This window comes from Notamacropus eugenii, chromosome 5 (assembly GCF_028372415.1).
Source record: "Notamacropus eugenii isolate mMacEug1 chromosome 5, mMacEug1.pri_v2, whole genome shotgun sequence".
NCBI classification, from domain to species: Eukaryota; Metazoa; Chordata; class Mammalia; order Diprotodontia; family Macropodidae; genus Notamacropus; species Notamacropus eugenii.
The window spans coordinates 256,519,667-256,546,327 of record NC_092876.1 but is presented as its reverse complement, the minus strand read 5'-3'; the positions used below and the strand labels follow the sequence as shown (position 1 = coordinate 256,546,327).

The 26,661-nt window shown below is 37.0% G+C and overlaps 1 protein-coding gene across 1 annotated transcript in view; it reads right to left on the bottom strand.

Moving 5' to 3' along the window:
- WDR75 (WD repeat domain 75) overlaps nucleotides 1–25,787 on the bottom strand; it is a 37,585-nt gene extending 11,798 nt beyond the window's left edge. The window contains exons 1-13 of the mRNA XM_072612634.1: nucleotides 25,388–25,787; nucleotides 19,465–19,594; nucleotides 18,813–18,878; nucleotides 17,722–17,809; nucleotides 13,975–14,099; nucleotides 10,877–10,947; nucleotides 9,613–9,729; nucleotides 8,167–8,255; nucleotides 4,591–4,749; nucleotides 3,142–3,201; nucleotides 2,936–3,051; nucleotides 1,479–1,654; nucleotides 884–1,041 (exon numbers count right to left, since the gene is read on the bottom strand). Of these exons, the coding sequence (XP_072468735.1) occupies nucleotides 884–1,041; nucleotides 1,479–1,654; nucleotides 2,936–3,051; nucleotides 3,142–3,201; nucleotides 4,591–4,749; nucleotides 8,167–8,255; nucleotides 9,613–9,729; nucleotides 10,877–10,947; nucleotides 13,975–14,099; nucleotides 17,722–17,809; nucleotides 18,813–18,878; nucleotides 19,465–19,594; nucleotides 25,388–25,473 (1,441 nt within the window). The 5' untranslated portion in view covers nucleotides 25,474–25,787. The remainder of the gene's footprint in view (nucleotides 1–883; nucleotides 1,042–1,478; nucleotides 1,655–2,935; nucleotides 3,052–3,141; nucleotides 3,202–4,590; nucleotides 4,750–8,166; nucleotides 8,256–9,612; nucleotides 9,730–10,876; nucleotides 10,948–13,974; nucleotides 14,100–17,721; nucleotides 17,810–18,812; nucleotides 18,879–19,464; nucleotides 19,595–25,387) is intronic.
- Nucleotides 25,788–26,661: the final 874 nt, after the last annotated feature.

Here is a 26,661-nt window from a genome sequence, read left to right as displayed (position 1 = left end):
ACCTGACCTGGGGAAGATCTAGGGAACCTCTGCTGACAAGGAATGCCAGACGCTGCTGTGCTAAGAAGAGAGGCAAGGGCTAGAAGGAACCAGTACACCCCTGGTGAGGCAGAAGCAGTGAGGAGGGGATGCTGCTGGCTGTGGCCACTTACAGGACGTTGGAGGTCTTGGTGTGAGCTTAAGGTCAGAGGGGAGAAATGAAAAGGATCAGAGGCCAGAGGCATCCCCTCTCCCATACACCAGGACTAGAGATGACTATTAAAACTAAATTATTACCAAAAAAAATGCACAGGCAAAGAAGAAATTAGATTAGGAATAGAATCTCTTATGGAAAGTATATGTTTATGTATGTGTGTATCTATATATCTATATCTATATATGTATGTGTATGTATATATTAATACCTACATATAAATGTATCCATGCTCAATTGTAGCCTTGGGGTGGTGGAAAAAGAACAAAGTAAAAAGTGTTGAGCAGAGAACAAAAGAAAACCTACAAAGAGCAAAGAAAAGATGGCCAGCTTTCAACTCAATGCATAGTATTTAACATACAGGCTTTCTTGAAGTGATGTTAGTGCTATCCTGGATCCTCATCTATGTTTTGCTACACAAATGACATGTTTTTCTTATTTTATATTTTAATATTTAAGTTCATAATGTTTTTTCTTTACTTATTATGTATCTAAGGTTCTAGTATTTTGTCTGAAATAAAAAAAATTCTTTAAAAAATTTGCTGAATTAATGTAATAAAATAAAGATGAACAGAAACATATCTGTTATAGAAAATATATAGTTTCATTGGGAAACTATTCAAATGTCAGAAATATCATACTTAACTTTAAACACTGTGAAAAAAATAACATTAAAAAAAATAAACTTACTATATATATCTGAGTCATCTGTTAATATCCAGACTTTAAAGTGGCCATCTTTACTGGTGGTCACCAAGGTAGGAGTTTCTGAATTTTCTGTATCAGAGAAACATAGAGCTGTTACATGGTCCTCATGTGGCATGTTGATTCTTGTGTTAAGAATAAACCTAAATGAGAGAAAAGAAAATCTCCTTTTTTATAACTCTTACATTACATGTCAGTTATAAACACACATTTATATAAAATCTTTTGCACAGAATTTACTTCTTTCCATGTATTTCTATTTGGGAAGATGCCGAGGGAAACACTACTATCTTCATTAATTAAATCATTAATGGAATGTCCATTATGTACAAGAAATTGTGGTCCCTGTTCTCAAGGTGCTTGGCTACCTTGCAAGGAACATGGCTACACATTGTGTGGCCTGTTGGAATGTTTTACCAACCAGTGTTTCTGCTCTCAGAAAGCTTCTGTCACATTCAAGTTGCCTTTTTTAGACTTTTCAGTCTAAGGTCTGATACTTGAAAAACACAGCAATGAGTTTAATAACAAGTTGATTAATTAATTCTTTCAGATTGTGGACTGTGTATATAGGAAGCATTACCCTTGCTGTTGTTCATTAAATTCCCACAATTTCATCTGTAATTCAAGCTCTGCTTCCTTCTCTTGTCGTTGCTCCACTGTGGCAAGCCAGTTGCCTCGAGAACTAAATGCAGCCTTCATTAGTTCAATATGAACAAGACCAGGATCATTAACATATTCCTGTTGTACAATATCTAACTAAAGTTTTTGGGAAAAAAAGACACAAAAAGTATTTATTAACATATGACAAAATATTTTTATGCTGAAGCAAAGATAAAGAACAGATATCTTCCTAATGTTATTAACTTGTATGGACACAGGGATTTTTTTATCCCAACGCTGCATGGGCTGCTCCCCACCCTCTACCCCCCAGTCTTGTAGGCTTTCTAGCACATGCTGGACAACCACTTCTGGGGTATGTTACACTAGGGAATTCTTTTCAAGTGTGGGTTGGATTATAGACAACTGAGGTCCTTTCCAACTCTCAAGTTCTGTAATTTTGTGTAATATGTAGAATCTGAGAATATCAGAGCTAAGACTCATTTTACAGATGAGGAAACTAGGGCCCAAAGAGGTTAATTATCTTGTCCAAGATCACCTGCCTACTGGCAGTACTGGAAGTAGAACCAAGATTGCTTGAGTCTTAACTTTCTCAGTATCTTAAAAAGATTATATGAAAAAAATTTATTATCTTTCACAGAGATGAAAATTTTTAAAACAAAAAAGCTGAAATAACCAAATTCTTGTTGTAACTTGCAAAAATGGAAAGGAAAACAAACTCCTTAAAATATCAGTGGCTTTTTACAACTCAGTGATGACTAATTGTCTTTAGGGATATATTATGAATGGTCTCTACCCAATAATGGAACAATAGATTTGTAACTCAGTTTCCAAAATGAATTGAACATCTTACCCCAGAGGTGCCAACCATTTATTTGATACCATTGCTTTACACAATCATTTCATTAGACTCAATATCACATCACTGGTTTACTGAGAAAAGAGGAGTACTCCAGCCCCCTACTCTCCACTCCCCACCCCAATCCAAAAGAAAAAGAAAAAAAGGTCATTTACAAAGACAGTGCAAAAAGAGGTCTGTCTTTCAAGTAGAAAAAAACCAATAACTAGGTTTCATGTTCTGTGATTCTTTCTTCTCTGTAGGGCTGATGGATTTGCGCATGATCGCATCTAATCTCCTTATTACCAACAGAGCAATGGGAGCAAGACAGTAAGAATTAGGGGTCCACTGTGTGATCACAAAATAAAGCAGAAACTAAATAACCCAGAAGATCTAATCTGAAAATGTGGCCTCTTTAGCCCTAGCTGAACTAACCAGCCATAGATGGCATTGACTGTATTCAAGTAAACAAATACCTTTTTACTGATTGCTATTAAACAAACAATTTCTTTGACCTCCTTTTACCCCATGTAAATTCTTTTGGCAATACTTTATTGACAGTGCATAGAATGTAAACGTACATTGTACAGCTGTTTGTCATTTTGGAGAGAGTAAAATTGTAGATGGCCAGGCTTTCCATTCATAACCAGGGCTTTAGTTCTGGGATCAATCATCAAACCAGTGTTGACAACACTATCTGCAAAGGAAAAGTGACAAGTAGTTTCCTAGTTAGGAAATAATGGTTTATTAATACAGGTAATTACAAATGATCTTTATTACACAGTACCTTTTACAAGTCCTTGGATTATTGCAGAAACCTCAAGGTTTCGGTGAATGATCATAATCTCTGTGGAAAATAAATAAATTCAATTGATTTTATGTGACTCCTAAACACACCTGGATTCAACCACTACTTTTTGTTCCTTTTTAAAAAGATGGATTTTTATTAATATTTTTTCCATCACTTAAACTTCCTCCTATCCCTCTCCTCTTCAACCTTTTTTTTGACAAAAAGAAAAAAAAGTAGTCAGCAACACAGACCAATTTATTGAAAAAAATCTGACATTATACGCAGTGTTCCATACCCACAGACCCTCAACCTCTGCAAGAGGGTGGGGGGAGAGGAAGAAACACCTTTTAGTGCTGGACTAATTCAGAACTTTATAATGCTTAAATGTAGGGAACAACTGATTTTTGTTTACTCAAAGCATTTAAGTGACCTATCAAAAAATTCATTTAATCATAAACCCTTATGGTTTGGGAGGGATTCTTGCTTCAACACCTAACTGAAGCAGGAACTCTCTTAACAGCACCCCTAAGTGGTCACCCAACCAATATCTGAAAACACCCAATTTCAAAGGGAACTTTACACTTGCCCTGGCAGTTGATTAATTTTGGGGACAGTTATAATGAGCAGCATGTTCCTGCTACTTTTCAATCAAAATGTGCCTCAAGAACCTTTCATCCATTGGTCTTATTTCTATCCCCAGGCACCAAGAAGACTAAGTCTAATCTAACTTCCATAGAATAAGCTTTTGATTATGTACATTATATCCCCAAGACTCCTTTTTTCCTAAGATAAATATTTCTAGTCTTTTTTTCCTTTCTCCCCTGAGTTCTTCCAACTAAATCATATCTATCTGTATATTTGATCTAACAGAAAAAAATTGTCAGAGCATTTCAGAATTTTACCAAGTACTGCTAAAGAATGTTATCAATGTAGATTCAGAAAACGTCACACTATACAAGGAGTAGTTTCATTTTAGTATAAATATTTTGACATTTTGAACTCAGAGAGGCAGTGTAGAGAAGCGAAAAAAAAACCGGATTTGGAGTCAGAGGACCTGGGTTCAAATCTTGGCCCTGTCACTTACTGTCTGTGTGACCTTGGGTACTTAACCTTCCTGGCCCTCAGTTTCTTCAATTATAAAACAAAGAGGTTGGCCCTGACTGAAGTTTTTTTCTCTAAGTTTATGATTTGGATTATAAGAGAAGTGTTGCTTGTCATTTCATTGATTTTTGGAGAAAGTACATAAAAGATGGCAAAATCAAGCTTTGATGTAGCTCATGCCACTTTGTTGTTACCCTATCTACTTCATAAAAGACTAAGGAGAGGAGGAGCAGAAGTAAAATTGCCCATTAAAAAGTTATCCAAGATCCTGTTTCCCTTCTTATGGGATGTTAACTTTATTTGGTTACATTACCAAATCACTTTAAAGACAATTTCCGTACTTACTATTATCAGAGTGAGAAGTGCAGAACAAATCCCCGCCTGGCGAAGCTGAAATGTGTTCAATGGTGCCTCCTAAACGGGGCAGGAACTCTTTGTTTTTCTCTATGCCGCCTCGCCATTCTACCAGGACAGACTCACGCCCACCACTCAAAAGACTGGTGCCTTTCCATCCATTACACACACAAAATGAAGAAAATCTTTGTTAGACAAACTTTAAATACAATAGGATTAAATGTATGAATACTTTATAATATAAGTGAGAATTTAACTTCTAAGATCTTATATGCCACTTAGAATTGTTTTACCATTATTTTGGAAACAAACGATCACTCAAAAATATTAAGCATTTGTTCAAAGCCTGATAAGCATTCTAGTCTGTTGGCGAATGGTGCAAAATAAAAATTTTAACAGTAAAGATCATGGAAACCTGTCTTTACATTTCCTCTAAGTTGTGCATGTGTTTAGTGTTGAAATCAAATACAATTTGTAAAATTTACTTAAAACACTGATAATCCTTGTTATTGTGCATCTGCTAATAAACCACAAATGAAAACCAACTTATAAATTCATTTAACTATGATTTCACAGCCAAACCACTTTTACTATATACATTTACCATATAAATATAAATGTGTGTATGTATATGTATGTATGTATGTATGTATCTTTGTGTGCTGTCCATCTAAGAGCACAGTATATTCTGCACAACTGATATTTTTCATGCCCTTGGATTTTTACATGTGTCATCTGGTAAAATTCTTGAGTATTTATGGATCTTATTAGAAAGCTATCTGACATTCTAGGGCTTGATACACAGCAGAAAGTTTTCTGAAAACAGGAACATCTCTCTGGATGATTCCAACAAGTGAAGAGACTGTCTTTTATTGAGACTTTGCTGTATAATCTCCAGATAAGTGGCAAATACTTTAGTCTTACACCTTACTATTTATGATCAGATGGTCAAACAAAATTATCTGTTGTTGCTTATTCCATGACCTTAACATATGCATGGGACACACTTTTAAGGCAACATTCTGCACTACTGAATTAACTTTTATAGCTCAGTGGAATCTTGTATTTTCTGGATCTTTCAGTCAACTGTGTGATAGTAAAGATGTTGTTTACTGCAGAATATTATTCACAAATGCCAGGTCCCTTTATATACTTTTGTCAAGGATGCCCTTGATATGTGTATAGTTTTCTTTCAGATTATCTCAAGAATTGATCCCTTAAGGGGTGAAAGATGTACTATGCAGAATGTGATACACATTTTCAGACACAGTCATCATATAGATTGGTTCTATGTAACACAGTATAGTTAACCCAAAGACAAGGCTTTTTTCATTGTGTCTTGGTTTAATTGTTTTCTAAATCTAGGAGTGAAAGGGCAACTAGTGATGTTTCAAGGGAACAGGAGGGAGTTTTAGATACTTAAATGCAATAGACACACACACACACACACATGTGTATGTATTTTTTATTTAAAGGGGCTGTTTATAACAGGGAAGAGAAAATTTATAAGCAATTCCCATTTTTCTGTTCTTTATATACAAAAATGCTAACTGGTATTAAGTGGTATTTGTTAAGCACAAAATAAAAAAATTGGTGTTATTTGGTATTTATTAGGAATAGAACAAAAAAAAAATAAAGAGGAATCAAGCCATTAAAACTATGTTATATCTCAGTATGGATCTCCTTTGTGTGTACTAAGTCCAGAATACATGTTCTGCACTTGTTTTATTTACACAGAGGACTGTGATATTCAATGTGATCATTCTACTCTCATTCATGAATAAGTCACTACAAATTACTTACTTACTTAAATTATTCTCACTTTGCTTTTTTCCTTGTTTCAATCCTTAAATTGTCACAGGATGATTTGGTTTAACTGAGTCTCTGAACAAACTTTCTTCCATCACTTCTCATTTCATAATAGTATACCACTAATAACCTTCCACTTAGTCTCCTCTTTAAAATTTTATAAATGAGATTATATTCTAAATCTCTTTTCTCCTTTGCTATGATATCTCTCTGCTCGGAGATCACATTTATTATTAAATGTCTCAAATGGTTTCTGTTGTTCTAGCCTCTTTACATTCGTTCTTTGGAAATGGTGTTAGTACATTATATATGTATATATTACATATACTAGTATATATAATTACATAAAATATAATATATATAAAATATAGTTGTATATCTGTATATACAGTATATGTACAATATAACTGTATGTATGTATATATACAATATAAAATTATATAATGATCGTAATACCTTCATTTTCCTACTTTCTGCATTAATATATTAGTATACATTCTTTTTTCTTTAATTGGTTTTGATTTTGATCTTTGATCCAACAAGTTAACATAGTTGGCTGATTCATAAATGATCCCCACATTGGTCACCAGTCATTCCTTATGGCTTTTTTGGGCGATAATTGTTCACTATTTTATAGATCTCCCTACTCTATTCTTGAAGAAAATATTCATGATGTACAGGGTATCCCAAAAAGTTTTGTGCATTTTCAAGCTATTAAATTGTTAATCAAGCTATTAACGCTCACCCCACCCCTTACTTTTGGGCCCTTGTGAATAGCTGTGTTTTCTATATACAAGACTTTGACACTTCCTTTTCTTAAATCCTGAAATCATATTTTCCAGCATTTTTCATTCGACACCTAAGCTGGCCTTTGCACTGCAATCACCAAGTAACACACAGAATTAATTTACAAGGTCTTAAGCAATATTTCTGTAGAATTTCTCTACCTTCCTACACTCTTTGCGATACCGGTGCAGAAGCTGTATTATCTTCAGTTGTTTTCTTTTATTTTTGCCAAAACACTCGTTATGAGCACTTCAATATGTGATGAACAAGTATCCCATGAAATGTTATTTTATTGTTGTCCAAAGGCAACTCCATTAAATAGGGCTCTGCATGGAGAGCTTGTGAACCATCCTTTAACTCAAATTTCCTTTTTTTCTTCTCATTTCATTATAGATATTGTCAAAATTAATACAATTCACTTCCTCTGGTATGTCGATTCACTGGTCATTATATAAAGTTTTCACATTTAAAGTACATACTATTAAATTAATACTTACAGACAGACTAAAAAGAGTGATTCTTAGCATCCTTTATCCCTCTTTTCTGCCACTGCTATTGTGCCTAGATGTAGGGTCATTTTGAAATTTCTTTTCAGGGGAGGTGGAGTTGCCACAGTAGTCAAATTCTTTATGTAGTATCCAGCCTCCTTGTGATCTTCTCTAGACCTAATTAGACTGCTCCATGGAAAGCAGGCAGTCTGTTAGCATTACTATACTTGAGGTCTTTCTAGCCTAGCAGAATCTACAAGAATTTGTGTCTTCCTGTCATATCCTTCAATGACTCAGGGGTCCCTTCCATAACATAATGAAGGATGAGAACAGGACTTACGTTAAGCTATATTGCAATGTGAAGATATATACAAAAAGGGCTAAAATTATGTATTTCTGCTAATGAATTAAGCAAAATCCAATGACTGTTAATGTCATTACTCAGGACTCATTTCTACATGAAAAACATTGAAAATATACTCACCTTCTACTGAAAAAGCTAGATCCATAACTATATCATGATGCCAATGTAGAGATGTGTAAGTATAGTTTTTATTGTCATTGAAATTTCTCCTATTGAAGAAAAAGACACTTAACTTCAGTTAATAGGGAATGTGGTAATAGCCTGGACACTGTAATACCAACTGTCTGTTAGATATCTTCACATGGATAACCTGTAACTTAAAATGTCTAAAATGCAGCTCACGCTTTCCCTCCTACCTATCTATCCTTGCTCTAAACTTTCCGATTTCTATAGAAGGCACTACTATGATTCTATGTGATCAGTTTCACCACCTTGGAATTCTCTCTGTCAACTTGCTGCCAAGCTGTATAGCTCCTGACTCCAGAACATTTCTTGTTTCTGCCTCTCCTTTCCACTCTCATGGCTTTTAACCAAGTTTAGGGTTTTACCTCAACCCGACTAACACCACAGCCCCCCAATAACTCCCTGATTTCACTTTCTTCCCTTTCAAATCCATCCATCACACAGCTACCGAACTGAGATTCCTAAAACATACATCTGACCATTTCACACCCCCTACTCAAAAGACTTCCTGTTGCTTCTAGAACATAAAATCCAGAGACAAGGATTTAAAACCTTCTACAATGACTTCAACCTCCTTTTCCAGTCTTAATTTCCATTTCTTCCCTCAACACACTTTCTATTCCTGCCAAACTGGCCTTTTGTCTATATTCTCCCCGATATACGGCAAATCATCACCTATACTCCTATGACTTTGCAGAGGTGATACCCCATGTCTGGAATGTACTTGCTTCTTACCTCTGTCTCTCATTATCTTTAGCTTTCTTTATAAAACAGTTCAACGCTACCTCTTCTGTGAGGACTTTCCTTATAATTTTAAATACTACTGCCTCTCTCCCTCCTTTCAAAATTTTACTGTATGTATAGGGTGTTCCAAGTTTTAGTGAAGTTTAAAACGTTGATAGCTTACATTCCTACTTACTATTTGTGCATGCCATATCTTCTTAGCAGAGTATAAGCACCAAGGATATGGACGTTTTCACTTTTGTTAGAACCCCAGAACCTACCACAAAGTCTTGTACACAGTGAGCAACTAACAATTGCTCATTTAACAATTTGTTGACTGAATCATCACATAAGGCTGATTGTTTTTAACATGCAAAAGTTAAAATACTTTTGTAGCACTATGTTAACTGTGCTGAAACATACCTATTTTCATTTTTTTCCTTTTAAAACTGGTGAGATGAAAGTTATTGTCTTCAAAAGCCCAATATATAAAAACTTTGTTAATGACGGTAACAATAAAAGAAGACAACAGTACCTACTTCCAATTGATTGAGTGGGTCTTCAGTGTTCTCTTTTTTGATTCCATACAATTACAAGTTCTTTAAGGAGAATGCAATACATTCTACATAAGACTGGTATGATCTTCATGAATCAACCTACCAGAGACGAATTCTGCCATCCTGATGTCCAGATGCTATGCAGTCTTCTTTAGGATGACACGCTACACAAGTAAAGATATTATTGCCATTCTTCTTACTTTGCGAAGGCAGAGAAAACCTTAAAGGAAAAGTTTTTCACGATTACAAAAATAACTTTTGCCTATGTCAGCAGTACTATGTTTACGTAAAAGGGAGTCCTAAGAGTCCTACTTGAAATTTTTCCTATTGAAGAAAAAGACACTTAACTTCAGTTAATAGGGAATGTGGTAATAGCCTGGATACTATAATACCAACTGTCTGCTAGATATCCTCACATGGATAACCTATAACTTAAAATGTCTAAAATGCAGCTCACACTTTCCCTCCTACCTATCTATCCTTGCTCTAAACTTTCCGATTTCTATAGAAGGCACTACTATGGAAAATTTTAATTTTCAAAATCTATTAAATGGGAGATTAAGAGGCAAACAAAAAAATAAACCATGAATTTTCTTTGGTAAGGAAACAATAATATGCAAGTTCCACAAGTATTTTAATCTAACTTGTTAATCCTCTTAGCGACCTTGATGTATGTTACAGGATTTTATCCATGTGGATCTCAGTTTCCTAATCTGTAAAGGAGAGGGTCTGCTACTATCTTGTTTGGTGGCTTAAACTTTGCGCCTCAGGTTCTTTACATATAAAATGACCAAGTTGGCTTACACAATTTCTCAGGTCTCTTTCACTTCTAATAGTCTAAGTTTAATTAAATTTGAGTTAGAGCCAGACACTTCTATGACTAGGGACTAAGTATCCCTTCATTAGGGTTAAATTTCCAATTGAACCAAACTTTGGAGATAATTTAATTTTGAAGTATAAACAAAGTACCAACCCACCCACGGGACTGAGTGACTGAAGAGCATTTGGAACCTATTAACTGGCTACAACATGGGCTATTCACTGTCAAGCTGGCACTATGGGCTATTACAATTAACTCAGGAAAATAAAACAAAATTGAAATGAAATTGAAAAGAAAATCCTAATTCATTAAAGTATTAAACAAGAAGCATTCCTGAAATTTAGAATACTATAGATTAAACAATTACAACAGCTACCTTAAGTTTTAGAATATGTCTAATCTTATGGAGAAAAAACTTAATACATTGAACAAAAACAGTGACAACCAAAACCAAAATGGATTCTTACCTAAACGTCTAATCTTTTGGAGAAAAAACTTAATACGCTGAACAAAAACAGTGACAACCAAAACCAAAATGGATTCTTACCTAAATGTCTTTTTCTTTTTGAAGAAATATACAGACAAGTACAAGTCTCGAGCTGCAACAACATACTGGCCCTATGTTTTGAAAGAGAAATAACTTGGTTTTAGTTAGGATAAGCTGATTATATTCCTAAAACTGAAGCATAAAAATCGCTTAATTGAAAATATTCTTCTCCTTACAAATGTGCCATACTTCTACCAAAACAAAGCATTGTAAATTTTATTAGGGTAATGATGTATGCATCCAAAAACAAAAAAAAAACGAAGAGGTGCTACCTATAAAGTAAAACAACCTATAAAAGACTTCAGAACTCAGCAATGCAATGGTAAACTGGATAACAAAAGATGAAGCATGCTACCTGTTTTCTGATAGAGAAGTGATTGGGTTTAAAACACAAATGAGAAATACATTTTTTCAACAAGGCCAAAGATGGAATTTGCTTTGGTTGATTATGCATTTTTGTTACAAGGGTCTTTTTGTTGGTGTTGTTGTGGTTGTTGAACAGGCAGCGATGGGGGTGGGTGAGATGTATAGAGAAAAAATGTTTGTTAATCAGAAAGAAAATATTATAGCTTATCACCAAAAAAGCTTCTTAGAGTCAATGAGAACATTTTGTCTCAACTTCAAAGCCAGTAAAGTTGCTAATGACACAAAGAGCATCAAGTTTCTCTCTATCGTTGGAAATATTCTCTCCTTTCTACATCCACAACAGTGGTCGACCTGTCAATGCCATAAATGGAACATGATGTAGTATACATAATTCTGGGCCTCTGAGATACCACGAGTCTCCTAATGCTCTATGCTGGACACCCTTCTTTTTCCTCTAAACTATTTCACTTGGTGATCTCATCAGCTCCCATGGGTTCAACTGCAGTTGGATTCAGCAAACTATTCCCATATCTATTTGTTCAGCTAACTTCTCTCCTGACCTCCAGTCCTACATTTCCACCTGCTTCTTGGATATCTATAACTGCATGTCCCACAGACACCTTAAATGCAACATGTCTAAAACTCAATTCAGCCCTTCCTCTTACTCTTTCACTCTCCATATCCAATTAGTGGTAAAGTTCTGTCTTTTCCACTTATGTAACATCCCTGGAAAATGCCCCTTTCTTTCCTGACATTGTTACTTCCCTGTTCCAGACTCTCATCACCTCATACCTGGTCTAGCCTGCTGATTGGTCTCCCTGCCTCAAGCCTCTGTTCCAATCTATCCTTCACTCAGGTGGCACACTGACCTTCCAAAAGCACAGGAATGACACTACCTCTTTCCTTTCAAAAAACTCCACTGTGTTCCAATTAAAAATAGAAAATCTTTTGTTGGTCTTTCAAAGTCCTTTGTAATCTGGCCCCTCCTAGCTTTCCAGTTTTCTTACATCTTAGTCCTGTCCATGTAATCTCAGATTCGTTGACACTGGCCTCTTTGTTGTTCCTTGACCAAGACAGTCTATCTCCAGACTCCAAGTGCTTTCACTGGTCATCTCCCAGGCTGGAACACTCTCCCAGGCTGGAACACTCTCCCACTTTCTCTCTGCCTCCTGGTTTTCCTAAAGTCTCAGTTAAAGTTCATGTTCTACAAAAAACTTTTTCTAGTCCTTAATTTCTGTACCTTCCCTCTGAGGTTAACCCCAACTTATTTTGTCTATATTTTGCTTGCATCACTTGTCTGTATGTTGTGCTCCCCTATTAGATTAGGAACTCCTTGAGAGTAGAAGTCAAGGTGGGAGGGGGGCTTTCTTTGTATCCCCAGTGATTTAGTACAGGGTCTAGCACATAGTGGGAATTTAATAAATGCTAGTTGACTGACTGTACCAACACAAGCTGGCCACTTATATCTTTATGCCTATGGAATATTTATAATAGGGATGGGGAACCTGCAACTTTGAGGCCACATGTGACCGTCTGGGGTCCTCAAGTGTGGCCCTTTGACTGAATCCAAACTTCACAGAACAAATCCCCAGGGAAGTTTGGATTCAGCCAAAAGCCTATACTTGAGGACCTAGAGTGCCACGTGTGGCCTTGGGGCTACAGATTCTCCAGCCCTGATCTATAAGTATCTTGAGAGTTGTTACTTAAAGACTTTCAGCATTACTATTTTGAGGGGTGGCCAGCTTATAGATGTAGGTTCCTGAAGCGGATTAGTAGTAACTCACTATCTCAGAGAGCTACTTAAAGCAATGAGATTTTAAATGAACTTTCCATGATATGAGAGGTATGATGTGACTTTAGGTTTTTAGGTGCATTAACATGACTTCACCCAGCCTTCTACATAAAATATATCAGGCCTTACCCATCAGGTACAGTATTTGTTGACCAGGTAAATAAAATGAGCTGAAAGATGTATTTCTACATGGGCAAGGCATCTCAAAGAAATCAGACATTTCCTAGATTTCATAAGATATTGGGAGACCTGAGATAAGGAATGAGATAGTTCTGGAGGAGAAGATGGTAGGATGCTAAATTAATTTGTAGTTATAAACAAGAATGATGAATAGTTAGTATGGTAGGTCCCACAAAGTATACTGAAGACAATTTTGTAGGTCAATGAAAACTAATTCCAACATGGATTGTAAAATGATGACTGTCTCTAATTTGCTGCCAACCTTTTAGTGAGTTTACGTTTCTGGGGCTAAATATCACGGGTTCCTTTCTTTTGTCAACAGAACTGAAAGAAACGTTAAAAGGCAACATGGAAGACCTACTACTAGGTAACTTTGTAACCATGGCCAAGTTAAATTCCCTTCTTTGGGATCCAGCTTCTATAACAGAAGATGTCCAGGATTCCAAACTGGTAAGAAGACTTTATTTTGTGAAGTTAACCATTTTCAGAGGGTCTAAAATACTTTAAAACAAAACGACAATTTTCTAAATACTGAAAACTAAAATGCCATTCTAAGTATATTCAGTAACTTTTCTTCATACTTGGTTTTAAAGTTGTCACAAGACATTTAAAACAAGGAGTTCTCTAGTTTTGGGGGACACTAAAATTTTAGCAATTTAAAAAATGCCAAACAAAAAAGTCATTTGAACAAAAATGTAAAATGCATAAACTTTTTGGTAGATGTCTTATACAAAAAAGAAAGTCTAGAAACAAAACTTACATCTCTTCCAAAGGCAGTGCACTTAGGTGACTGGTTTATGTAATCCAAGACAAATGTTAACTCTTTAGCTTCTACTTCTTGGCTTGGTGATTTTGGAAGTTTCAATGAAGCCAAGTGGAACTCATCTAGTCAAAGAAAATTGTATTAATGTGGGAGGTGCATTTTTTTAACCAAAAAAATTTACATTAGTATCATGAAATCCATTTGATGCTTGATAATTATTGATTCTTCGTAACTTAGTAATTCTAAGTAATATAAAAAGATATTCTTTTCAAAGTAGAAATTCAGGCAACAGGAGTTATACCATAAAACAATAATAACATACGCTAAGTATTTTTCACACAAGCCTCTACTTTCCAAAACCTTAAACCACGTAAAAAGATGTGTATAGAGTTTAAAAGCACAGAGAATAATTCTACTGACAAATAAGGCAATGGAAAACTGGTTCGGAAAAAAGGAAAGTCTCCTACAAATGAGACTCTCTAAACTGCTGCTTATAACGTGTGTGACCTTAGACAAACCATGTGTCCTTCACAGGCCTTAGTTTCCTCACTTATAAAATAAAGAGGTTGGGCTATATAACATCTGAGATGCTTTCCATTTCTAAACCTATGATCACTATGACGACTTTTGTGATGCTGATTCTTATATAAAAAAACAAAGATAGATTTCCCCTTACTGGATAACCTCTTTCACTCTAATAATTTTTCCACACCCTAAAATGAACTTTGGTATAATAGAAAGTAATTGGAGTCAGAAGGCAATACCAAAAGCAAATACTAATGCTAAGACACAATGTCTGCATAACTCTGGACAAATCACTTAATTTCTTTAGGCCAAAGTTTCTTAAATTGTGCATTAATGAGTTGGATGACATGCTCTCTGAAGTCTCTAACTCTAAAATCCTGTTTGGAAATGGAACAATGTTAGCAATAATGTGATAGGTGTGTGGTGGTTGTGAGGACTAAGGAAAATAGGTAGGTTTTCTATTATAACCTCCTGGAATCTTCTTCAGCTCTCACCAAAAATGAAATATTAAGCAAACATAAAATCAACATTAAGAGAAATCTTAGGAACTATGGAAAGATGGCAGTCAGTCGGTCAGGATTTACAGGTGTTCAACAACCACTGCCGAAAAGCTCCAAAAATGTACCAGAAGGAATAATGATGAAGAACACCAAAGAGAATCATGTATAAACTATTTAATACAATCTAGAATTGCACATGGAGACAAGCTAGGAAAGATGAAAAGTAAAGTAACAGATTAGTCTCACAGCATTAGACAGAGTTAGACCAGTGCCGAGCACAAAGACATCCAGTTGCCTCATGTACAGCAGGAGACAGGGCTGGACCAGTGTTCAGCATCCAAGAAGCCTGGGATTAAATTACAGAAAGACACAAAACCAGGTAATTCTTTCAAAAGGTGGTGCATCATTTTAAATTATCACACTGCATTAAGCAGGGCTCATCTAAACCACATAGGAGTATGGGAGCAGTGTTTGGCCCAAGCACAAATCCCTAACCTGAAAACTGAGAAAACCAGGGTAACAGTCAGTAAAAGAGAACAATTCCAAAACAAGTCCAAGAATAGCTTTAGAAAAAAGAATATCCTGGTCCCAAGGACAAGAGGAATTCCCAGAAGAAATAAAATAAGAGATAAATAATGGAATACGTAGGGAATAAAGAATAGTAAGGAGAAATAACATCTCAGATCAGATGGTAGGAAATCTTACCCAAGAATTAAACTTCACGAAAAGTAGAAAAGGCCAAACAGAAAATGAAGATTCCATAAGACAAAAAATGTTAAAACAAACAAACAAAAAAAGACCTTAAGAAAAAGAAAAGAAAAGCTGAAGTATATTATGCAAAACAATCGATCTGGAAAACATAACAAGGAAAGCTAATTTAAGAATCATCACACTACCTGAAAAACCATGACCAAAAAAAATGCGTGGATATCAGATTTCAAAAAATCTTAAATGAAAACTGCCCAGCTCTCTTAAAACAAAGGACAAAGGGAAAATAAAAAAAGATCTATCAGTCAGCTCCTGAAAAAAACTCCCAAATGAAAATTCCCAGGAACATCATAGCCAAAATTCAGAGCTTCTAGGTCAAAACCAAAAAATATTGCAAGCAGCCAAAAACAAAGACTTAGAGAATGAGTTCAAGTTTTATAAAGAAGTCAAAGTCAGGATAACATAAGACTTGACAGTTACCTCTAAAAATGAAAGACTGGAATATGATATTCTAAAAGATTAAAGCTTAAAACTAAGAATAACTTATCTAGCAAAACTGAGTATAATCCAATAATCCTTTAACAAAATTAAGAATTTCCAAGCATTCTAGATGAAAAGGCTAGAATTAAGTAGATACTTTGAAACAGAAATACAGGAGACAAAAGAAATAGAGAAAGGCACAAACATTTGATAAAACAGAAGGGGCTATGTAATGATGAACTGTGTACAAGCTAACAGAAGAGGAGAATGTAATTCCCTTAGAATCCTAGTGTCTTCAAGGGTCAGAGATAAAGTAAATAACACAGCGGGCCAGGTGGTGACTGTGTTCTATCTTGATAGTCTTAGGACATTTTCCATGAAAAAGAAAAGTGAACAAAATCTTTCTTTCTCTCTGCTTCATCTTTTATTGGATACTGCTAGTCAGGCAATCAATGAATAAAGTTCTCTGTGTTGACGAATTTATAAATGAATCTTAAATAACCTTAAGAGATGCAGGGAAAGAGCCTGTAAGTTTGCTGTGCCAAATCAACGTTTTCTTGAATTCACTATAGCTTTGTCAACTGTATGACAAAAGATGTGGTTTTCTGTACACAATTATTTGTTAAATTCTGCCTATTTCCTTCTCATTTTCATCAAGGATAGCAGGATATCCTCAAAGATTTTATCAAGATAAGAAAGTAACCACAGAAGTTATAGTTATTAATGGCTTCCGATAACCTTTACTTTGGTACTAATCCTGCGATTTTTCCCCAATGATCTGGTACCTTTCTTCTAAATATCTTATAAATTAATCCTCTCCCCCTGGAACTCTTAAAAATTTTGTCACTTTCACAGAGATCTCTTATAAGAGTACTTGGTCTAGTTCATTTTCTAAAGTTACGATAGTGACATTCTCACAGAGCATATCAGGAACTGATGTGTTAAAGAGTCCAAATGTTACCATGATGAAAATAAGTTGTGATAAAAAAAACTGCTAATAACAAATATCCAGCAGTATTAAAAGAAAAAAGAACTCTTAAATTCTGATAAATCTACTATTCTGATAAATACATATACTGTACCCCAAATCTCTTAATTTCCCACTTTCAGAAAATAGATTGTCCAGCATCTCTGACATAATAGTAAAGGTCAAGAATAGAGAATGAAGAACAGACATTCAAAAAGCATGTTTCAGTTACAAGAACACATTACAAAAGTCAATGTGAAAAAAAGTGCTTGTTAGGTTTATTTTTTGTTGCAACCACCCCTCTATTGCACTGCAGACTCAAGTTTGTTGTGATGCTCTGTTATATCATTCCTACAGTAGGTGTAAGTTAAAATAAACCCCAAAACATGAAAACATATATATAACTGAATTCCAATTACAAAAACTGCTGAGTTCATATAAAAATTAACTCAGCAATTACAACCAGAAATTTGTTTGATCCTGAATTCTACATTAGAGAGAACTTGGAATCTGAAAATAGGATGTTGTACTCAATACCATACAGGAAAAGTTATTAAAATGTACCTGGCATTTCTTTATTTAATATAATAAATAAGTCTTCAAGATGGACAGGTGCAAAGAAGGCATAGAGTTTACACCCAACTACGAAAGTCTGAAAGATAAAAATCACACAAAGATATTATAAAATCTAAAATTAAAATAATCATTAAAATAATCAACTGCTGCCATGAGTTGGTGAATCAAGAAAATAACTTTGCTTGTTATTAAACATAACTCATATAGGATGGTACATATTCCATAATTCAGTCAGAAAACAATTTCTGCAAACTTTTAATTTCCCCAACTACCAATATCTAGTAGAAAAAAAATGAATTTGGGAATTCTTGATTCTACGTTCTCTTAAGATTCAGTTATATGATTTCTTCTGCAAAGTATGCTTTTAAAAGGAGGGATTTGCTTGGTCCAGGCTTCTTCTTAGCACTTGTGATACAATAAATTCATTTGTAAACAAGAGCCCTTTGATTCTACAGATCCAAAAAGCTCTATCAATATTCAACTAAAAAAATACTCATTAAATGCTTATAAGGCACTTTTCTTTTTTCCTTTCTGCATGTGCATTAATATTCACATGCACAATGCTGTAAGTGTGTCAGTATTTGCATATTGGGGTAATTTTAGGGGCAGAATAAAAGACTTTAAATTGAAATGGGAATTTTAAAAATGATTCTTATTCCACAACAAAAGGAAACTTTGATAACTAGATTACCAAATTTCTGCAGCTATATGGCAAATGGGAATCTGGCAGTAAGGAAGACCTGAGCTTAAATATGGCCCTAGATACTTACTGGCTTTGACATCAGACAAGTCAATTCACTTGTCTGCCTTGTAGGACAAATGTAAAACACTTTGCCCAGTGTCAGGCACATAGTAGGCACTTAATGCTTGTTTTTTTTCCCTTACTTTCAACAAAAATAATGGCAAAAAAAACCACTCTGCTCTCAGAGTATCCTCCTTAGTCATTCTTGTCCTCTTTATCTTTCCAGCCCTGGAGAATATGCTCTATGGACAACTTCAAATAGACCTGGACCACTAAGGATGTAATTTTATTAGCTCATGCTATCTCATGCTGGGAGACAGAAGGCCAATCCACATACCTTTATGAGAATACCGTCTATGAAGTCCCAGAGTTTAATTGTGCCATCAAGAGAACAAGAATATAGCTGAAAGGGTGAAAGCAACATTTAACTGATTATAATACAGAATAAAATAAAAACATCAAATTATAAAAAAGCTTTTTAAAAATAATAAAACTTTTCCTTATTTACCTCTCAAGAATCTGTCTTTGAAAAATGGACAATCTTACCACCTTTGTCTATGCTGGGCATTTTTATCTGTTTTAAGCTATCTTAGTTTGGGAAATCTTGGCTAGCTGGAATTAACTGGCTGTCCTGTTTACTAAAGCTTGAAGTTTAACTTGATATTGGGTGTTTATATTATCAGCAAACTGTTAATTTCTAAAGAGACTAGGAAAGTTATTTAGCTCTATATCTGACTGACTCTAGTACAGGAGTTGGGAACCTGTGGCTTCTAGGCCACCCCTGCTCTAGTTTCATCAGCAGTTTATAAATTACCTCAATCCAAAGTGTCTTAAACTAATTCAAACCACCTCCAAGGTGACTGAATGAACTGGGGGTATTCCTAGCAGAAATCCACTAAGCTTCCAAATTAGGTTCAATTCCAATTTTCTGGTAAAATCAGTCAGTGAAGCAAATGCTAAAAATACTTAATTTTAAGTAATCAGACAACCTGTAGATGGTTTTGAGGATTGAGCTGGATTCCAGTCACCAAATTACTGTGTCCCTGCAGTACATATACACATCCTTCTGTAGCTGTGCTATATACTTTCACAAAGTCACCGGAGGCACAGAAAAGGTACCTAGAAAGAAAAAGATACATTCAACAGAAGAAAAGAGATTTGTAGGGCAGTTCCATAAATCACACAGATGACCAAAAGCATTTCTGTATAAAAATAGGGATATGCAACCAACTTTCCCCTCCGTCAAGATTATGGCTTTTATACGGTGAAAATAAAGTAGTGGGATAGCATACTATGAAAGTGTTTTTACACACAGTAGGTATTAACTATCTGGTCAACTAAATTTGTTGAACTAAAATGCTATCTGTGACTTAAAAGTTCTTTTTACTAGAACAGCATATCAATGAAGGATGGTCAAAGAATTTCATAGCTAGGAAGCACGTCATTTTATAAACATTTTTATTTTACTAAATTTCCTTAGGTCCTACTAAAACAATACTTGCCTAATGACATAAGTAATAATGGCAGAAATGAGATCTGAACTCCAATTCCCATGTTCTTTCCATTGCCTCATGTTCCATTACTAAAGCAGAAGTGAGCCTTGCTCACAAAGTGAATTAGGTCACTGTGTAAATAAATACATCAATGTGAATTCATGCCAGCCCTGGAAAAACAGAACAAAGCAGTGTTCCACTGAGGGCAGGTGAGCGATGTGATTTTCTATATGGAGGCCAGCACTGAAAAATACATGTCCTAATGTAATGTCCAAAGTGGCATTTTAGTGCTTATAGCTTCTCATGTTGAAGCTCAAATAATATTATGTGGAACAAAACAGTAGATATAGCCGCTTACTATAAATCTGCATGCAATTCACGTTAGTCATATGGGTGTCCTTGAGACATAAAAAATGATCTAATTAAGAGAAATCACTCCCCATACACATTCCCTTTTGTCTTGTGGCTTCAGCTCTTAGGATATCCTAGGTGAGATACCACTATCACTTCTGAAAAGGAAGAACAGCAGAAGTAATAACGCCTCATTTGCTAACAGAGTTGAGGAATGAAGTATCCTAGATGAGTAAATCTTAATGATGAAACTTAAAATTCACAGTCATATACTCCCTGACTTACCTAAAATATATTTTGAATATAATTTAGCATTTTATTGATGATTCATTCATCAATATGAGTATTAATATTGCCAACAGACACACAACCTGAGTAGTAGCTTTAAGGGAAATAAAGAGGAAAGGGTAAAATTCCTCTCATGTTAGGTAGATCCTTCATAAAATTCATAAAAAAATCACAGGCAATAATCACACAAAATAAGAAGACACGGAGGCATCACAGGATTTAGAGTGGGAAGGGGTCTTGTAGATAATCTAGTCCAACCTCTTTTCACTGATATTTGTGGAAATTAAGGCCCCAAAGACGTTAAGTTAGTGAGTCAGTCAATAAACATGATTAAGCACCTACTGTGTGCCAGGCAATGTGCTAACCTCTGGGAATAAAGATAAAAGATGATCCCTGCTCTCAAGCACCTCACAGAATAACAGGGGAGTCTAATGGAAATGGAATGATTTGGTCAAAGCCACCTGAGCATTAAACAGCAAAACTAAAAGAGGCCCTGATTCCAACTTAGGTACCACATGCCAAATTGATATGCAGTGTTGGAATAGCCAAGACATCAAAATAATTACTGTACTGAGTTATAATATGGTTCTTTAGAAATAACAGCACAATAGGCAGGGTACTAGCTCTCTAATCAGAGCATCTGAATTCAAATCCTGCCTCAGTAAAATGAGGTGGTTGGACTAGATGGTCTTTGAAATCTCTGTAAGCTTTGGATATATGATCCTCTGATCATGTCAATGATATCGCAGCCATGTCTGAAAAAGTCTCAAGGTAATACTGGAAGAACAAAAGCTAGCCATTATCTTCATCTCAGGTATAAAACAGAGTTTAAGAATTATTTACTAATGTTTACTACTGTTATCCTAAAAATGTAAACTCACACTGCCATATTTTCATGTCATCTACTCCCTTAGCCATCATTTTCATTTTCCACAATGTGTATTCAATATTAGAATTTTGCTATAAATACTGACACATGTTAATGGTAAGATCTGTACCTCATGGATTTAGATCCTCACAACACTCCTGTGAAGTCAGTATAAGTGCCCCCATTGTTAAAGAGTAAACCAAAGCTCAAAGATGTGACTTGTGCAGGACCACAGAGCTCTTGAAAGACAAAAGTAAGATGTGAACCAAAGATGCCTTTGAAGTCAAAGAAATGAGTGCCTCTGACCTTCTGTGTGTATAATTAGTGAGAAAGAATGAATGGGAGCCATGGGGTAGAAAGAACAGAATACCAAAAATCAAGAGGGCTGAGTTACAATCCTACCTTTACCACTACCTTGATGTGTGACTATAGGCAAGTCATTTACCCCCCAGAAACTTGTTACATCTGTAAAATGAGGGAGTTGGTTCAGGGGATCAGTTAAAACATTTCTTCTTTTTTAAAATTTTTCCCCCTAAATTTATTAATTTGTCTTTAGTTTTCAACAATCACTTCCATAAGTTTCAAATTTTCTCCCCCTCCCTCCCCAAGACAGCATACAATCTTATGTGGGTTCTATACATGCATTCCTATTAAACACACTTTCACATTGCATAGAAGAATTAAAATGAATGTGAGAAACCATGAGAAAAAACAAAACATAACAAAGGAAAAATAGTCTGCTTTGTTCTATGTTCTGACTCCACAGTTCTTTCTCTGGATATGGATGGCATTTTGCATCGTGAGTCCTGTGGAAATGTTTTACATCCTTGCATGCCCATGAAGGACTAAGTCTATCAAAAACAGTTCTTGCACACTGTGGCTGTTACTGTGCATAATTTTATTATTCTAAGTATCAGAAAGACTATATGAGAAAGTGGTTTTATCTACAAGGGAGTCCTGTGGCCTGAAGACTCACTAATTAAGTCAACAACTACTCCAATACCTTCTACATGAGATGAGGAATTAAGGGCATGTCTCAGAAAAAGAGACGAGTCAGTCACATGTTAAATGTAAAGAATGAATCTATAAGACCAAAAACTACTTCTTCATGCATAAGTGGTCAATGGATATGAAAAAAAACAGTTCTTAAAAGAAATGCAAACTACTGAAAATATACTACAAATGACTGAAGAGAGAACTGCAAACCAAAACAACTTTTCAGTTTTATGTCACTCAGCAAATCAGCAAAGATGATAAAAGACAGGAAGCTAATTTTAGAGGAACTGTGAAAAAGAATGGCACAATGATACACTGTTGGTGAAGCTGCCAACCATTCCTGAAAGCAATTTAGAATTATGTTAAGAAACACAGAGACTCTAATGCTAGGTTTATGTCCATGGAGGTCAAAGTATAAAGGCCTCAACTATACACAGCCACATTTTTTTGTTGTTGTGGCAATGAACTAGAAACAGAGCAGATTTTTGCTGACTAGGGAATGGCTAAGCTAGACAGACTGTAGTACCAGAGAATAATGGAATATTTCCTGTGCTATGAGAAATGATTATAAAGAATACAGAATATTTGTGACTTATATGAACTGATGGCAGAATAAATTAAGCAAAAGAAGGAACACTATCTGTGTGTATAAATGTACAACCACAGCAATATAAGTGGAAGAACAAAATGAAACTGAATGGTATGCAATTATAATGAGCAAGTTTGACCTCAAAGAAGAAATGAGAAAATGGAATTTTCTCCCTCATTTGCAAAGGTGGGGAACTATGGGTACAGAACACTGCATATGCTGTCACAGTCATTTTATGTATTAGGTAGTTTCTTTAAGATTTGTTGTTGCTATTAGGGATGGTTTGCTGGGTAGGGAAGAAGGAAGAATATATTTGGAAATGATGATAATGTAAAAGGAAACGATAGCAAGTTGTTTTTTTTTTAAAGGTAGTACTGAAGAAAGTTTTTAACATTCTGAAGTCAGTAAATGCAGCATTTATTAAGCACCTACTATTTGCTAGGCACAGTGCAAGTGCTTTAGATTAAAAAACAGGCAAATGATAGTCCCCTAATCTCATGGAGCTCACAAGCAAAAAATACGAACCAACATATTATAACCAGGATAAATAAGAAATAAATAAAAGAGGGAAGGCCCTAAAATTAACATTAGAATTAAGAGAAACTGGGAAGGACTTCCTATAGAACATTCAATTTTAGTTAGGACTTGAAGAAAGCCAGGACGTAGAGATGAAGGAGAGAATTACAGGCATAGGGAACAGTCAGAAGTAATGCCTGGGGCCAAGAGATGGAGTGGCCTGTTCATGAAACAGTCACTGGATTGAAGAGTATGTAATGGGGAATAAGATATATGACAATTAGAAAGGTTGAGCAGAAATAGGGTGGGAGCATTAGTTATGAGGGACTCTGAATGTCCGACAGAGGATTTTGTATTTGAGCCTGGAGGTAACTGGGAGCCACTGGAGTTTATTGAAGAGGGTGATAAGGACAGACCTGTGCTTTAGGAAAATGATTCTGGTAGCTGAATGGAGGACGGGCTAGATCGGGGAGAGACTTGAGGCAGGCCGACCCACCACCAGGCTATTACAAGAGTTTAAAAGTGAGGTGAAAAGGGCCTGCACCAGCGTGGTGGACAGTGTCAGAGGAGAAAAGGGAGATGCTCTAAAAGTGAAATTGACAAGTCTTGGCAACACATTGTTTATGGGGGGATGAGAGGCAGCCAGGAATCCAGGACTCCTAAGTTGTGAGCCTAGGGGACTGGAAAGTTGGTGGGGCCAGTAGCAGAGAAGTTTGGAGGGGGAAGAGTTGGGGAAAACACAGTGAATTTTGTTTTGGACATACTGATTTTGAGATGTCTCCTGGACAACTGCTTTGAGAAGTCTGAAAGACAACTGGAGATGGGAGACTGGAAATCAGCTGAGAGGATATGGCTGGATAGGTAGATCTGAAAATCATTACCACAGGGATCACCAAGTTTAGCAGTATAAAGGCGGAAGGGAAGAGGGCCCATGATAGAGTCACATAGAACACTCACTGTTGGATGGCATGTCCTGGATGAATTTCTGGAGATAGATGAAGATAGAGAGAGAAGTGTATCAAGGAGAATTGGTGACTGTCAGTAGTCAAAACCTGCAGAGAATATGTGTGTGCATGAGAATATATGCATATGTATATATATGTATGTATATGTGTATGTATGTATATATGTGTATATATGTATACATAGATACATATAGATGCATAGATATAGCTAGATACACACATATGTATATATACGTATCTATATCTGTATCTCTACATACAGTTGCACTCCCAGGGCTTTGCAATATATTCTGCTGTTGTATTCGCAGGGCTTGGCAGTGAGCCTGGCCGATCAAAGGGCCTGTCTTCCATCCCCCAGTTACCAAGCATCAGAGAAGGCTGTCACCCCCAGGGGTTTCTCCTGGTACTAAGTTCTAGGTAGCATCCCAGGGCTTCTAAGAGGAGGATGATAAAGAACTATGAAATCATGCGTGGGGGCTTTGTCACAGAGCGAGAGTGGAGATGTGGAGGGGGGGTGCGTGTTCCACGTGTGTCACGGCGTACATGCGTGTGTATGCGGAGATAGAGGTGGCACGCGTCAGGCGCTGTGGGCACGGGACCTCCCGGCGCTTCCCACGCTGGGAGCAGGCCCGGGAAATATCGCGATCGCTCCGGAACTATTCCCCTGCCCCGGGTCCGCGGCCTTCTCGCCCCGATCGCGTGTCCCGCGTGGGCACGTACGCGGTCGCGGTCCCCTCTGCTCTCCCTCGCTTCGACCCTCCCACGGGCACCTCCGGCGGCGCGCGCGAGGGAAAGCTCGGCCGGTGGCCGCTCCCCGCTGCTCCCGTCCCCCGAGGAATCCCTTACTTGGAATCAGCCGAAAACACCGCTCTCCGTAAGTTCAACTTGCTGCCCCCGCTGCGAACCACGCGAAGGTTCTCCCCAGCCACCATGTTGGCCCCGGAGCTGGAGCCTCTGACCTCCGACCTTGGGGCGGGGCTTCTGTGTTCTTTTATGGCTTCACGAGCACACGCAGCGGTGGCGTTAGGCGGAAGAGTCCATGTTAAGTAATAAGTTGAACGATGGTTCGTCTGCGGGAGACTCTGAATGGACCACAGTTGACGCAGAGAGTATCCTCTAAACGTTCAGTTTTATACAAAAAACCGTCGCCTCATTTTGGCTTCAGAAATAAGCCTCGAAAGTCTCTTCTGCCCGTAGTCAAAATGGCGATTCCGTGGGCACTCGTCGGCTCCTCCCCCTCCAAAGCGCATTGGTGAATCTTGTCTCGGCGCTTCCTGATGACGTTGTAGCCAGGGGTCAAACGCGTGTCTCGTGGCGCACGGCTTTAGCCGGGTCTTCCTTTTTTCTGCTTGGTTGTTCCCTTAAATTTCCGTGTCTGCCTGTGCTCCGGCATGCCCTCCAGTCTGGCCCCGGGACCTTCCCCGGGCTCTGTTCTGTTTCAAAGAAATTTGGATTAAAAAACCTCAGGAGGAAGAATGCATTGAGCCTCCGAAAGAAAAGTTCAGTTTCGGCTGATAGGATTGCCTGGGCGGACTTTGGGGTTTAAAATTGCACGTTGATGCCCTTTGGGGTACCGCCTGTACGGCTGTCTTCAGCGCTGGGGGAAGAGTAAGAAAACGTGCTCCATGGGACCATTTAGCGCTTTTATAATTCTAGTCGAAAGAAGCGGGAAGAATTTTGTTCTGTATTTCATACGTAGGTAGAGGAGAAGAGTCTGAGGTTAGGCGCCGTGCCACCTTGGGCATCTCGTAACGAGGGCCTCGGGGCGAGCTGCTTAGGGACGTGCCCTGCGCGGTATACTAGGGTAAATAAAGGCAGGCAGGGCCGCGTGGGTGACCCCTCCGGGCTATGCCCGCGGCGTGACCGACTGCGGCAGTGGACGAGGTTCTAGCCAAGGAAGAAGCTTCTCGTGACAACGGAGCTACCCTGGTAAAAGCAGGTAGTGAGAGGCGCGAGGCTTTCTGAGCTCAGGGACATCAGAGGTGGTTTTTTCTAAATAGCCCATTGTCCACGATGCCTAACGTCTTCACGTAGGCTTTAAGGTAGGATCACTTCTAGGCTCGTTGTAAAAAAAAATGTAAGCCAGACCCACAGTGCAGTGGGAGTGACCGCCGCTGTGT